The sequence below is a fragment of the Peromyscus maniculatus genome, chromosome 8 (assembly GCF_049852395.1).
Source record: "Peromyscus maniculatus bairdii isolate BWxNUB_F1_BW_parent chromosome 8, HU_Pman_BW_mat_3.1, whole genome shotgun sequence".
In the NCBI taxonomy this organism is placed as follows: domain Eukaryota; kingdom Metazoa; phylum Chordata; class Mammalia; order Rodentia; family Cricetidae; genus Peromyscus; species Peromyscus maniculatus.
Genome location: NC_134859.1, coordinates 49724722 through 49740832, shown reverse-complemented (window position 1 = coordinate 49740832; position 16111 = coordinate 49724722). Strand labels below are relative to the sequence as shown.

Sequence of the window (16111 nt, the reverse complement as noted above, 5' to 3'; positions counted from 1 at the left end):
TGCATATACACTGAGACATGTGTGCATATGTGCCCAGACATGTACATTTACTAATAAACATGCATATACTCCCACATATTCCTACACACTGAGACACATACTCATAATTTTATCTATTTACACACATGCACACATACAAACATTCCCATATGCTGAGACACATATGTAGTTCTATCTTTACACACACACTTGCACACCTACTCAGGCATTATTCTTACTTCTGCACACATGCCCTTCTCCCCATTTTGCGTGTTCTTTTTTTTTTCTCAGAACTTTTGCTCCCACTCTTCCCTTTTCCTTTCTCTCTCATTATTCTGTAGAGCCCTCCTTCAGGGTGACCAGATGTCCCAATTTGCCCAAATCAAGTCAGAAGTACACCCCATCTTCTGGAATTGGTGCTGAGATTGCCCATGTGTCTCTCAGTGGTACCCTGGGGTAGGTGACAGATAGGGATGGTGGCCTCCTGCAGGGAGCACCTTATGTCACCAAGACAGGAAGCCAAGGTGAAAACAGCAGATCTTCAACAGAGTGATGCAACACCTCTCATTCTTGTGCCCTGGTAACACTACACCTTGGATTTCAGGATCTTGGACCTGGCGCAGAAAGTGACAAGAATGATGTGGCCTCCCAGCCAAGCAACCAGTCAGACTCCGGGAAGCAGGGGCTCGGCCCCCTCAGCACCCCTATCCCTGTGCACGCTGCTGTAAAGGTATGGACTGGTCTAGCACCCAGCCTCTGCCTGAGGCCAGGCTCACTGAAGCCATGCAAAGCAGGACTTCTCGCATCAGTCCTGTGGGCATGAGGAAGGTCACATGGACCCACACACAGGTTCAGGCACCAGAAATGTCACAGAGTGGCCTATGCCATAGATAGATAGATAGATAGATAGATAGATAGATAGATAGATAGATAGATAGATAGAGCGAGAAACAGATCCATAGATACTCTCAGCACTGAGGAAACCTGTATGTATCACTTTGGGAGTATAGCTCAGCCAACCATGTATCTGGCTGGGATTTCATTAGCCAAGCAAGGTAGTACATGCCTGTAATCCTAGCACCCAGGAGGAAAATAAATAGAAGAGTGAGTTCGTGGCCAGCCTGGGATACACAACCCAAAATAAAAAATGAAGATTTCCCAAGCTCACCCTGAGGAAAGACAGAGCTGACGGCAAGGCACGCAGGACTTGTACGGGCCATAGAGCCCATCCGGAGCAGTTGTGTTTATGTGGAGGGAGCAGCATTGAAGCCATGGGTGTTGCAAAGGTTCTAACACATGTGGGAAATGGCATGGGAGGAGGGGTCACACTCCCAGGAGACAGCAGCAGTTACAACTGGATTTCATACTTAATTTCCCCAGTATTACCTCCAGCTGTTCCCGAAGCACTGTTTCCTAATAAGCCACTGGGCAGTTGTTTGGCTTTCTTGTAATACTCTGCACTAGCTAACTCCTATTGGAGTTGGTTGGGGACATGCTTTTTCAGCTCTAATACCACCTTCAGTACCTGCCGACATAACTCTTCAGGGATTTTTTTTTTTTTAGGTTGTAAGTTAAAATGATAGTCAATGACAAAGTAATAGTTTTATCTTCCAAGTGGGTGGCCTTGTGCACATTAGATGGAGGAGAAAAAGATTCCCATTATCCGTAAAGCTGTGTATAAAGAGGAATTACAGTAATATTGCTAGTCAAGTACTTAAATTTTTCATAATTCAAATTAGTAAAGCTGCCAACATCCCCATACCAAGAAGATGGGCTAGGAGCTCAGAGGAAGGACAGATTGAAGAAAGAAATCCATCCCCATGCAAACTCCACTGCTCCACAGGGCTGCTTGCTTCTCCATGACTGCCCAGACCTTCTAAATGGTTAACACCTAAATGCCAATTGTTGAAGATGCGTCACCTCTAGGTTCATCTAGACCAGAGGTTCTCAGCCTGTGGGTCATGACCCCTCTGGGAGTCAAATAACCCTTTCACAGGGGTTGCCTATGACCATCTGCATATCAGATATTTACATTATGATTCATAACAGTGTCAAAATTACAGTGATGAAGTAGCAGCAAAAATAATTTTATGGTTGGGAGTCACCACAACATAAGGAACCATATTGAGTGGCCACAGGATTTGGAACAAGTTTGAGATACATCTAGAAAGCTTCTTAGAAGAAAGCAGTTGAGCAAGGGTAGAACCTCTCAGCCCAAGTAACTTGATATGATTCTCATGGGGCTGGAGAGAGACTTCACAAATCAGAAAATTAGAAAAATCCTAAGAGGAAGATACCTGGGAATCTCCAAGAGGCTGTGTCACAAACCAGTAAGAACATCACTCCATCCTCTAGTCTAGCTGGATTTTCAGGCCATCATCAACCATAATAATGTCCTGTGGAAGTATGAAAGATGTGCTGATAAGGCTTGGACAAGTACTTCTCTAGAGATATAGACGTTTTCAGGAAGCACATGGAATGTTCTCCATGTTGTTAGTCTTTAAAGAGGTGCAAAGTTGAAACCTCAGTGAAATGTCATTCCATGTGCATTAGGATAGCTATCAAAACCATCAAAACAAGGTGGAAATGACAGATGTTGACGAAGATGTGTGACAGCTGGAAGCCCAACACATTCCAGGCCTGAATGTAAAATGCTTGAACTGCTGTGGGAAGGTCTGCCATTTCCCCAGTGAATCAAACATAAATTTATCATGTGCTCCAGCAGTTCCACCTGAAAGAACTAAAAACAAGCCCCTGAGCCTTCAAAGCAACACCATTTGCCGTATTTACAAACTTGAACCAACCCAAATGCCCACCAACTGATGGATGAAAAAAGTTACGGTATAGCCAAGCCACTGAATATTTTTTTCAGTTATTAAAAAAAAAAAGAATGCCATATCAACAGCTGCACAACATGAGTTAACCCTGAAAACATTATGTCAAGCATAAGAAGTCAGACACAAAATACACTCATCTGGGTCTCGTGTATGAAATGCCCAAAGTAATCACATTTAACAAGATGGAGATTGGCAGTCGTGGGAGCTGGGGAGAGCCGAGAGTGTGGAGTGATTACATAGTAGTAAAGCACTCATTTGGAAGCAATGGGAATTTTATGGGACTGGATAGAGATGATGCTCACACAAAACTGCAAATGCACAAAAATGTTCCTTGCGTTTTACCTCAATCATTAAAGAGGCTCTCCTGCCCAGGCAGTTGGTAGCCTAGGCAGGGGGAAGGAGGTTGGATTTCATTCTTCCTCACTCCCTCAGTAGGTGATGTGACCACTGTCCGGTACCCTCAACATACTCAGTGAGGAGGGCACACAAAGCTTCCCAAGTTGGAGCCAGCTTTGAAAGTGAGCTGGAGTCAGACAGAAAGGTTGTCGCGGGTGACAGCAAGCTGGAAGGAAGTCTGCTTAGCTGGAGAGGAGACCCAGGAACTGGGGCAAAGAACTGCGTCCTGTAGCTGCCATAGGGCTGTGCCTCAACTTTCAGAGGATCACCAGCACATGATTTGTGGGCTGCTAGGGTGCATGTTATTTAGGAAAGATGTGTGTGTGTGTGTGTGTGTGTGTGTGTGTGTGTGTGTGTGTGTGTGTGTGTGTGTGTGTGCTACATTAGGAAGTCCTGCCATCTCTAGCCACAAGGTATCCCCTACCTTTTTCCAGTTGATGAATCTTAGCCTGGGACTTGAACACCACAGTGGATCCACCCCTGATCTACCTTCGGGAAAATGCATGTGGGTGCCTTCTGTGTCCTGTGTGCATTGTGAAGAGGAAAACAAATGTGCAAATAGACAGAGGCCAAGCATCCCCTGTGTTCACAGAAAGAATGAAACCATACAGTCCTCTTAGGTCAATAATGTTTGTCACTCACTAGCTTCTAGAATGTTCCTGTACCTGTGCTAAGGTAATAGAGGGGAACAAAAGCATCTCCAAGTCCCTTTCGTCAGCAATAGGACAACCCACCCCCTGTCAAAGCAAGTCTGAGGGGATGAGGTCTGAACAGTAGCTGAGCTGGAGGGAGCTGGTCACCAGACCCTGCAGAAACTCACCCAATACAGAAATATGATTAATTAACCTGAATGCTAATTGATTATCGAGTAAGGAAATACAACACCACCAAACTCATAGAAATATTCCCAATCATTATTCATTAGTCTCCAAGAGGAAGACTCAAAAGAAAGGAAGGAAGGAAGGAAGGAAGGAAGGAAGGAAGGAAGGAAGAAAGAAAGAAAGAAAGAAAGAAAGAAAGAAAGAAAGAAAGAAAGAAAGAAAGAAAGAAAGAAAACAAAAGAAAAAAAAACCACAAAAGTTCCCACAGCGATAGGATGTCTGAGTCAGAGTAAAGAACACTGTAGGCTTCTTGGAGGTCACACTCAAATGTGTTTTTTGTGGTTGACGTCTGGAAGCTGCTGTTGCTGGAGACTGTGCCAGGAGCCCCCTCTTCTGTACAATTGTGGAACTACACTTTCGTTCCAATTTGACGCCCATGCTAGCTCTCTCTCTTCCTTTCAACCGCCTGTAACAAAAACAGGTTTGGATTTTTTTCCTACTCAATGATAATAGACTTATTGCTTCCCAACATATGAAGGCCTTCTGCTTTCCAGAGAAGGTTATGTATAGAATTATCCTTCAAAAGGACATTTGTTACTTTTATGATCTTAACAACAGCAACCCCCCACGACTACTGTGTATGTATGTGTGTGTGTGTTTGTGCTTGTGTGTGTGTATTTGTACATGGATATATGCAACAATATATGCACACATAGCATACCACAGCATATATGTGGAGGTCAGAAGACAACCAATGTAAGTCAGTTCTTCCCACCATTCTGGGTTCTCAGAACGAAACTCAAGGCTTGGCAGCAAGTGCCTTTACCTATTCAGCTGGCTCCTATGATGATCTTTTTATGGTCTTTATATTGAAGGTGCAATTAAGGTGCAAATTAAATAATGTTTTCTTCATCTTACATGTGATGAAATTTAGAGATATTAAACTTACATGATTGCATCGCATTCACACATTTCTCTTAATCCCCAAAGTTGTGCCCTTAAGTCCCTTCCCTGTGTGTAGATCATAATGCACAGCAAGGAACTCCTGGAAAAGGTGCAGGGGGTGGGTAGCCCTCCTCATAGTAAAGGATCAACATTTCAGAGGGCATGGCTTTCTACCACGCATGGGTATTTGGTAAAGGTGAGGGGAAGACAAGTGTGCAGGTGTGTCTGGCTTTATGAACCACGTTCTGGATCAGTAGAGACGATGTTAACTTCATCTAAGCCCATGTCCTTAACAAGTCAGCTTATGTGTTTAACTGAGGTGCTTGCATGCACTGTCACGAGTGACCCCTCATCAGAGTGCTAAGCTATCTGTAAGTCTTACATAAACCACTGAATCTCAGGCTTCCACTGGACTCCACTCCAGGAAAGCTCTAAGAGCCCCTTGTATGACATAAGGTGCCCATGTGCAGTGAGGGTGAGGATTCCATGGCAGATCTGTTCATCTGCTACATGACCTCTGTTGGGAACTATGCACCATGCATAATATTTCCGGGATTTGAGAAAACCTCCTCACCACCATCACCTAAAGCCGGGGCCATGTCTCCCTTCTCTTCACAGTCCAAGTCTTTGGGTGATAGTAAGAACCGCCACAAGAAGCCCAAGGACCCCAAACCAAAGGTGAAGAAGCTTAAATACCACCAGTACATCCCTCCAGACCAGAAGGCAGAGAAGTCCCCTCCACCCATGGACTCCGCCTATGCCCGGCTGCTCCAGCAACAGCAGCTGTTTCTGCAGCTGCAGATTCTCAGCCAGCAGCAGCAGCAGCAGCAACAGCAGCAACAGCAGCGGTTCAACTACCCTGGGATACACCAAACACACCTCAAGTGAGTACAGCAAGCTGAGGTGTAGGCTTCTGGGCAGAGGTGGAAGAAGATAGCTTCTCTGTCTGAGGCCTGCAGGGTCCGCTGCTTGGGACCAGTGTGTCCTGTGTTACATCGTGTCCTTGTCTGGCATGTTTGGAACATGACTCTCTTTAGAAACCATGCACACATGTTCAGGACCATGTGGCTGAGTGGCAGCAAATAAAATCAAGGTCCTTTAGAGAAGAGGGAAACTCCTAGCATGTCCAAACTAAACTGTGGAATGTCTAAGAGTGCAGAGTTGGCTTTGCTGGAAGTTGGAGTTCACTGCTAAAGAGCTAAGTGACAGCTTAGGATATTGACCCCTGAGGCCGGGCTGTGTACTCGTATTGATAGATCCTATTTATATTCCAGGAAGACAACATCCGCACCCATACAGATAGCATGGGGGTGGTTTCACCAGTCTTTGGCCACCCTTGGGTCACAGTTTTAAATGTCCCCGAAGCTGAGTGTGATTAAGATTCCTATGGCACGCCCAGGCCTCTCCAAAACAGTGCGCCAGTGAGGTCATGGGTGGACACACATGCTTTGCTATGCCACAGTCTCCATCACCCCTTTCTGTGTCCTCAAAATGAACCTGGGGGGGGGGGTCTGCCATTGCTGCACAGTTCAGGTTATTGTTCCTCCCCCATCCTCTTCTCCAATTACTCTGAGTTTGTTCCAAGCCCCCGCACACAGGTCTGATTGGATTGTAAGCGACTCTTTGTTTTTCAGGGAACCAAATGAGCAGATGGTCAGAAATCCGAATTCTTCCTCAACACCATTGAGCAATACCCCTCTGTCCCCTGTCAAAAACAGCCTTTCTGGACAAACTGGTGTCTCCTCTCTCAAACCAGGCCCCCTTCCAGCAAACCTGGATGATCTCAAGGTATACAATTTGATTTATTTCTTCTTTTCTTCTTTAAAAAATAAAAGCACAGAGATGTGCTATGACCAGTTCCTTTGCCACCTGATTTCTTGAGTGAAAAAGAAGAAAAGGGAGAAAGTGTGGGATAGACCCAAAGGTGTTGCAGAATTTATGGTGCAATGGTCAAAACCAAACCTGTAGGTCCTGCCTCGGCCTCCCTAGGCTGTTCAAGCTCCAATCTGCTCTCTTCTGCACCTTAAACTCCTCGTTAGCATAAATAGGTTATTGAAGAATCAGTCAAGGTAGAGCTTAGCATAGAGTAGAGGTGTGCAGCTTATAAAGTTTCCAGAATGTTCTAAAGCAATGGACAGTTTCATGATGAACCTTTGGCAATCTCTGGTGAAATAGGAAAGATAGAAACCATGGGAACTGGAATTGCTCTTCATGTAGCTAAGGACAATCCACATAGCTAATGTGTTCATATTTCTTCCTAATGCTTTTGAGTTTTAAAGTAGCCTTTCCATTAGAAAATGCCTACTATACTGATGGAAGTGGGCGGTTTGGGTTCTTTTTATCCAATGCAGATATTGTTAAATAAGGATGTTGAGCCTCACCAAATAAGAAACAATTCGGTATCAGTAGCCTGCTGTCAGTAATATAATTTAAAACAGGGCTGGAGAGATGGCTCAGCCATTAAAGGCTAGGCTCACAACCAAAAATATAAAACAATGCCCTGTTGTTTCATGTTCCCAAATCTGGGAATGTCTGCCCTAAAGTGACAGCTTGTTAAATGACATGCACATGGGATCTACATCACCCAAGTGATATTGGATTTCTAATTGAACCTGGTATGTGTCAAAGCAAGTCTCAAAATTGACATGCTCACCCTTCCGTCCAGTATCCGCCATAGGACTGAACAGGATGGATGTAGTTTCCGCAGTGTATGAACATTATCCACCCCCTCATCACATTGTCAGTGATAACACTTGCTTGTCTGATTCCCACTCTACCTACTGCTCACCAAAAACCATCTTGTAATTTTTTTCTCTAAAATCCTGCATCTTTAAAGGTCCTGATAGCTTTCATTATGAGAATCCTGCTCATTCCTCCATTATCAGTCCTCATTATTACCCCCATTTCTATCCTTAACCCTTGGCTAGCAATTTGGTTTTTCTTTTGGAGGGTCAGGAGGGAGGTGGGATAGCAGTTATTACAAATTGAAGGATATCCTATGGCTTCCAAGAGCTGATAAGATAGATGCTATATGCTGCTATTATAGTCCCTCTGTTCCAGCAGGGCGGTGGTGGCGCACGCCTTTAATCCCAGCACTTGGGAGGCAAAGCCAGGTGGATCTCTGTGAGTTTGAGGCCAGCCTGGTCTATAGAGTGAGTTCTAGGAAAGGCACCAAAACTACACAGAGAAACCCTGTCTCAAAAAACCAAAGGAAAAAAAAGTTCCTCTGTTCCTTCTATAGATCAAAGAGGTTTGTTTCTGTCCGGCATGTGCACACCTAGACAGAGATGCTAAACTGATAATAATACTCTTTGGAGCCATGCGGTCACCTCCCTCCGTTCCTCAAGTTATAAGTCCATGGAGATAAAAGATGCCATCTTACCTGAAAATGTTATGCTAAGTGAAATAAGCCGAGTGCAATGGTTCAGACACTGGATGAGTTGTCTTACCTCACACTTGAATAGGCAGATTCATAAGAGACAGAAAGTAGAATAGAAGTTATCAGGACCATCCGAGGAAGACCATAAGGAGTAATTGCTTATTGTGGACATAGTTGGAAATTGGAATGATAAAAAAAAATTTCTGGGAATAGATGGCAGTGTGGATGTGATAGCTGAAGCTAAACTATGTAGTTGATAATGGCCAAATAGTAAGCTTTATGTTTACTTTCCCTTCATAAAGTTATTATTATTTGAAGCTAAGCAATTAAAGCATAAAAGTCCTGGGTCATGTAGGGCTGGAGAGACCCAGAGAAAGCATAGCCTAGAAGTGCTTGTGGCATTAGGCAGAGAATTCCCAAAGGTGGTTCCTTCGGTGCATCCAAGCTCAGAACCATTGGTTGGTGACAATTACGCTAATTAGTACAGGTCAAAGGCATGGTGGTGGTGCTGGTGGTGCTGGTGCTGGTGCTGGTGCTGGTGACAGTAGCTACCTTTTTTTTTTTTTTAACTAGCCACTCAATGTAGACTCCTATCTGGTCAGGTCAATCTCATCAGCCCCATTTTTAAAACTTAAAATAAAAAGCCAGAGTCTTAAAGGGGTTCAATGACATGCAAGTTAGTCAATTTGCAAGTAATGAAATGGAGCTCAAGTTTAAGTAGCTGATCGTAAAGGCTTTGCCATTACTGTGAAATATGAGACTAGAAAAAAGGGGGTAAAGGGAGGGAGCTTGGCTGGATTTGATCTCTCACTTGGTCTGTGGGGAGACATGTCCCTGAGTCCTGGGAAAGTTATACCAAGGGCAGAATTGCAGTGAGTTGAAGAAGAAGGACCAGAGACAAGTTCATTCAGGTTAGGAATGCTGAGTAGCAACCAAGAGAAAACCTAACCCATTTCTATGATAAGAAACACATTAATCTCACTTAATTCAGCTGTGCTTCAGGGAATAGGGGCATAAACTTTAGCATCCTTGGCAAAGTGGGAAAGCTGAAACTAGAAAAGTGAATGAGATCATGAGAGGGAAAGTAAAATTAGTGGGAAGGAAAGAAATGGGGGGTGGGTGGAGAGGAACAAAGGCAGCCCACAATACACTCACCTTTGCAGAAAGGTGGAATGAGGCATTTACGAAGGTGGTCCTCCCTGGAGATGATTGGGAAGGTAATACAGTATAGGCGGCGTTTCTTTAGCAAATGTTCCACTGTGTAAAGGGCACTGAGAGGGGTTTGGTTTCTCCTCGCAGAGATATCAGGGTTGGGAAATAGCTCGGTGAGAAAGTGCTGGCCGCACAAGTATGGAGACCTGAATTTGATTCCCCAATACCTATGTGTGGCATGATGGCAAACTTGTAACCCCCGCACTAGGGAGGCAGGCACAAGAGGATCCCTGAGACTGGCTGGCCAGCAAGTCTAACTCAATTGGGCAATCTCCGGGGCAATGACAGACCATCTCAAAAAAAAAAAAAAAGAGAGAGAGAGAGAGAGAGGCAGAGGAAGAAGAGAAAAGAAAAGAAAAGAAAAGAAAAGAAAAGAAAAGAAAAGAAAGGAGGTAGACCTCTGGCCTACACAGAGAGACAGACAGACAGAGATAGAGACAGAGGAGAGAGACAGAGTTAGTAGTGGTTTTTCATAGCACACTGACATTTTAAAATTCTATTTCTAATGAATTAAATGTGAGAGAGAGTGAGGGAAAGGAACTAAAAATTCTGAACACTGGGAAAATGTCTGATGGAAACTAAAAAAATGTCCATTTGAAGGTGAGCTAGATAGTGCTATTGTTCTGTGTGTTTAAGAGCACTTTTCTTTCAGAGCTAGATACAGAGTTGCATGCCAATTAAATTATAAAATTTGCCTCAGAACAACTCAAGAGAAGAAAGGGAAACAAGATTGGCATAACTGATCATTATTGAAGTTATTTGATGGGTATATGAGTCCCTTGCGTTTTTCTAGCTACTCTTGAAAATGTTAGAATTTTTCCATAAGAAGTGATTTTAAAGTCACCAATAATTAGAATAGCAGTGAATGTAGAGAAGAGTGATGTGCAAGCCTTCATCTCAAGCAAACCCACACAGCCAAATAATCTGAAATTTTTAAGGGAAATTGAACTAAACAAGTATTCATTTTATTGTAGAATGTGATCTGCATTATTTAATAATGTAGCCAAATTATTCGGTGCAAGAACAGATTCTAAAAATAAGTGCAGAACTCATTAATTTTAAGTAACTCAAAATTAAAACAATAATGAGTTGCCACCTCGTAATTTTTCAAACCAGGAAATTTGAAAGGAAAAAAAAAATTTGTCCAGCAAGACTTTGAAGAGAAGCAGTGTGCTGGATGCCAGCAAAGGCGGCCATGGTGCTTTTCTCATAGCTTTTAGTTGATTGTAAAGTGACAATTTCCAGCTGAAACATGATCGTGTATAGCAAAGGAAATGGTATTTTAATAGACAAGAGCCAGAGAAAACATGACATCATGCTTCTTCCAGCCTGAAATGCATGTGAACACATTTTGTTTGACAACAACTACTTTTAAACAATTATGCTACCCATAAATTTCTGACATGCTTTCCTTAACACACCATGAACATTTTCCATAACTTTTAATATTCAATAAAAGTTTTATTTTTAATAACAGCAAATCACTCCATCACCTAGTTAGCATTCCACTCCTGGACATTTAACTTGCTGCCAAATGTTTTGCTATTCAGAATAGGATTTCAGTGCCCTCTGTACATACATCTATTATTTTATCTGAATATTTCTCTCTAATAACTATATACATGTTATATTTCTGCTTTAAAATACATTGATTTATTTTTTAGCCTGGTGTGGTGGCACACACCTTTAGTCCCAGCACTCGGGAGGCAGAGGCAGGCAGACCTACATGAATTTGAGGTCATCCTGGTCTACAAAGTGAGTTCCAGGAAAGCCAGGACTAAATAGCAAAACCCTGTCTTGAAAAAAAAACAAAATAACAACAACAAAAAAAAAACAATAATTTTTTTAAAGTTCTTGAAGGATATTACCAGACTTCTCCCTCCTGAACAGTCTGCTGCACAGCCACATTTTGAAACAGCTCTACTCCAACATGAATGTGCCCACGTGTGTCCCAGTGCACATTAAGATGCAGACCCCCAGCTCAGTGGTGTGGGAGGGAGTAAGAGTGCACATCTCACCAGCTCCCAGACATTGTCGGGCTGCTGCTTGCAGGGACATACCTTAAACAGGAAGACAGTCAAGTCCTTCAGCTTGCCGAGGTCTTTATTTCACCACTGCTTTGCTCAGACAAAAAGCTGCTACTTACTTCTCTGCCATGGGGGTGAATCAAAATATACCTTTCATTTTCGTTTCATTACTTCTTAATTTGTTAATGATCCTACACATATATTATAGTTCATTTTAAAACTGTTTTTGTTTATAAAGAGCTGGGTCAGATGTCTTACTTATTTTTACATTAGGTCTCCGTCTTTTTTTTGTTAGTTTTTGTTTATTTATTTATCATGTATGTTTGAGTTTTTTGCTCACATGTAGATCAGAAGGTGTCAGATCCCCTGGAACTGGAATTATAGGTGATTGTGAACCACTATGTGGGTTCTGGGAATCAAACCAAGGTTTTCTGCAAGAGAAACAAGTGTTCTAAACTGCTGAGCCACTTCTCCAGATCCCCTTTTTCTTTTATAATGATAAGCACACTTGATGTGTTCTCATTTTGGTAACTTAATTGTTTATGCTGCCATTGATTTCTTTCTAAGGATTTCTATTTGAATTTGCATTTGGGGTATGCCTTTTTGATTCATCAAAGTTTAAATCTTGGTTGTGTATATTTTTATGATTACTTCATTTGCTTTTATGCTCAAAAACCCAGTTCCTACAGAAAAGCTTTCCCTGTGTATTATTCTGTTTTACAGAATCATTAGACCTTAGGTGTCTAATATGTTTCCTGCATTACTCACGGAAGTGATGTGTCTGTTTAGAAATGTGATGGGCTATTTAGAAAATACGGTAAAGAGTACACTAGCTAACATTTTAGCATATGTTCATCTACATAATTTTATAAGCAAGCATAAGTTTAAATGTATGCATTGTATGCATGTGTTATTTATTTAAAATATCAACTCAAACTTTCTTTCAGTTAGTAATAAACCATAAACAATTATCCATCACCCAGTGTCAACAAACTTTCATAGCTTTAATCTTGGTGGATCTTTGGTACCCCATCATTTGCAGTATTCTTTATTTAACCAGTCCCATGTCTGTATATATTTCATAGTTTACAACTTGTGAACATTATAAGGATGTGGAAATTAATTAGCTACATGTGTATCAATATAATAATAATGGCCTTATATTGCACAATCATTTTCCAGGCACTATTCCAAGTGCTTTCATAAATCTATGTATGCCCTTGCAAAAATGTATAGGCAGGGACTAATATCCCACTTCAAAGAGAAAGTACAGAGAATCAAGAATCTAGGAACAGGAGGGCCTGGTTTTTATCGCCATGTACTTTCTTCAACATCCAATTGCTCTCCAGCCAGTCATAAAAATTAAAATAGACCCAACATACAGCTGAGCATGGTGTGATATGTCTGTAATCCCAACACTGAAGAGGTGGGCCAGAGGATTAAGAGTCAGAGGCCAGCCAGACCAAACAAAAACAAAACACAAACTGAGGAAGTGGAGAGTAACTCAAGAGTAGACATCGGGTCTATGGTGTGCAAGGTTCCGGGTTCTGTCTCTTGAACAGACACACATTTGTGTCTAGGCACAGTCACATACACATGCACAATCTTCCCCACTCCCTACCCACCCACCCCCCTCAAATGATATTCACATTAAAGTCTTGTTCTCAAAGTCTGGTCCAAGACCAGCGGCATAAATGTCCTCCTGGGATTGTTATAAGTGGAAGATCCTGGTCCCTCCCGAACCCACCCCAGACCTACGGAAGCCAAACTCCAGGGTGGGCCCACAATCTGTGTTTTCTATCAGGCTCTTCAGTGAACTGGTGTATATTTAGGCTTGAGGAAGAGCACGTGGTAGATAGAAGAAGCCAGAATGCTGGACAATCGTTGCAGCTTTCTTGTGTCTAAACCCAGGCAGACAACAGTGTTCCACAGCACTGAAACAGGCTGATATAGGTTTGGAGAGCTGTGGGTTGGGTGATTTTACCATTGGATTAAGAAAAGCATTCCCATGACTGTGGGCAGATACGGTCTTCACGACAGGGGCTCCATGTGTGTTTATTTTTTCATTACAGTGATGTGAAATGATATACATTCCATACACATTATACTTGAACTTATTTTTGACTCGTGGGCTAGTGATAGCTGTCCGTCTTTTCTGTTGGGCAGCAGGAGTGGCCTCTGGGTTCAGACCACTGCGGGCATGGGAATGGCTGATGCTTCATTCAGGCCGTGTAGCTTAGTTGGCTTGTGCCACAAGTTGGGTGTAGTCCCTGTGTTTTTGAATTCATGATATTTTCACACTAGGATGGACTTATTAGGAGATAAAGTTTTAAAAGGATCTCTTAAAATTCCATAAAAGTGGTTTAAATCAGAGGCAGGAGAGAAACTACAAAGAGGTATTAAAAGAGAAATGGATACATATTGTGAAGTCCCACGTGCCTATCCCGTATCCCCAAACTCCCTGAAAAACAAACATAAACACACTGTGAGCACACTTCACCTGACACGGCACTAACGGAGGCCTTATTCCTGTAGGTGTCAGAGTTAAGGCAACAGCTTCGAATACGAGGCTTGCCGGTGTCGGGCACCAAGACGGCACTGGTGGACAGGCTTCGACCCTTCCAGGACTGTGCTGGCAACCCTGTGCCCAACTTCGGGGACATCACGACTGTCACCTTCCCTGTCACGCCCAACACCTTGCCCAGTTACCAGTCCTCCCCATCAGGCTTCTACCACTTCGGCAGCACCAGCTCCAGCCCACCCATCTCCCCCGCTTCATCTGACCTGTCGGCTGCGGGGTCCCTGCCAGACACCTTCACCGATGCGTCGCCTGGCTTCGGCCTGCATGCGTCCCCGGTGCCTACCTGCACCGAGGAGAGCCTGTTGAGCAGCCTGAATGGGGGCTCAGGCCCCTCGGAGCCCGATGGGCTAGACTCAGAGAAGGACAAGATGCTGGTGGAGAAGCAAAAGGTAATCAACCAGCTCACCTGGAAGCTGCGGCAGGAGCAGCGGCAGGTGGAAGAGCTGAGGATGCAGCTGCAGAAGCAGAAGAGCGGCTGCGGCGGCGACCAAAAGCCGCTGCCCTTCTTGGCCGCCACCATCAAGCAGGAAGACGTCTCTAGCTGTCCCTTCGCAGCCCAGCAGGTGTCTGGGAAGGGACAGGGCCACAGCTCCGACAGTCCCCCTCCTTCCTGTGAGACTGCCCAGCTGCTGCCCCACTGTGTGGAGTCCTCAGGTCAAAGCCATGTACTCTCATCCACGTTTCTCAGCCCCCAGTGCTCCCCTCAGCACTCGCCCCTGGGGACCCTGAAGAGCCCGCAGCACATCAGCCTGCCCCCATCGCCCAACAACCATTACTTCCTGGCCGCCTCCGCCGGGGCGCAGAGAGAGAGTCACGGGGTCGCCTCACCTAGCAGCAGCCAAGGGTGCGCACAGGTAAGAAAGGGTGGCCTCACTAAAAGTGTGTCTCAGGAGATGGACTCCTACCTCTAGAGAGCTGGAAGGGCTTCCTAGAAGCTAGGCAGTACCTTCCTGACTCTACCGACCTTGAGCCCCCAGAGCCAGTCTTGGTACCGTGGGCTGGCAAACTCGTTCTAGAAAGGCTGAGAAGGCAAATGACTGGAAATCATAGCTTCTGTGCCAAACTCCTCAGCTTTGCCCTTGTAGCAAACAAGCACCCACAGACAGTGTGTAAGAACACATAACAACTGCCCAAAAGAAAGTTATCTACAAAATCAGGCCCCAAGCAACATTGAGCTTGTGGGCTATTGTTTACTGACTAATGTTCTCAAAACAGCTTAATATCAACCCTTATCATAGCTCACATCATTTTATCAAGAGAGCCAAAAGGAAATCAGGCATGGTGGAACTGGCCTGGAATTCCAGCACTCTGGAAGCTGAGGCAGGGGATGGCTGTGAGCTTGAGGCCAGCTTAGGTTACATCCTAAGACCACATTTGGAGGCGTGCAGTAGGGTTTGGGAGACAGAGAGACAGCCTTTATGTGAGAAAGGACTTCTCCTTCTCTTACATTTTTATCGAATGTTTATTGAGACCTGCCATGTGCCACACTTTGTGGGGGGGGGGGTGACAGGTGATAGGTGGTAAGGAAATAGGAAATAGATGGTCTGTCTTGTGGAGAGAGTAGAGAAGGACTAGTAGGTTCTGTGAGAAGGCTGGAAGTTTCCAATGTCCTCTAAAGGGGTCAGGAATGTTGAAGGGTAACCTTGGAAGAGGTAAAGGAAGAAACATTGTTAATATTTGGGGTGAAGGTATGGGAGAGAAGCATGGGGTGGAAGTAGGACGCCAGAGGATCAGACAGAAAGCCAGTGTGAGTCTGGGACAGAAGAAAAAAGCTATAGAAGAAGAACAGTTCAAAGACTACACCCAACATGATCCACAGAGTCTTTCCTTTTGTTCATGAAACTAAGGGATTGTTAGGAAAGTGTGTAGAAGACTGTTTGAAGAAGAAAACCACATTGTCAGATTATAAAATCTAAGACAATGACCCACATTGG

At 43.9% G+C, this 16111-nt stretch overlaps 1 protein-coding gene across 2 annotated transcripts in view; it reads left to right on the top strand.

The window, feature by feature from the left end:
- Myocd (myocardin) overlaps positions 1-16111 on the top strand; it is a 93580-nt gene that overhangs the window by 68737 nt on the left and 8732 nt on the right. For both annotated transcript variants that reach the window (XM_006973521.4, XM_076542616.1), the window contains 4 exons: positions 584-709; positions 5597-5862; positions 6613-6766; positions 14132-15031. In XM_006973521.4, coding sequence (XP_006973583.2) covers positions 584-709; positions 5597-5862; positions 6613-6766; positions 14132-15031 — 1446 coding nt within the window. The remainder of the gene's footprint in view (positions 1-583; positions 710-5596; positions 5863-6612; positions 6767-14131; positions 15032-16111) is intronic.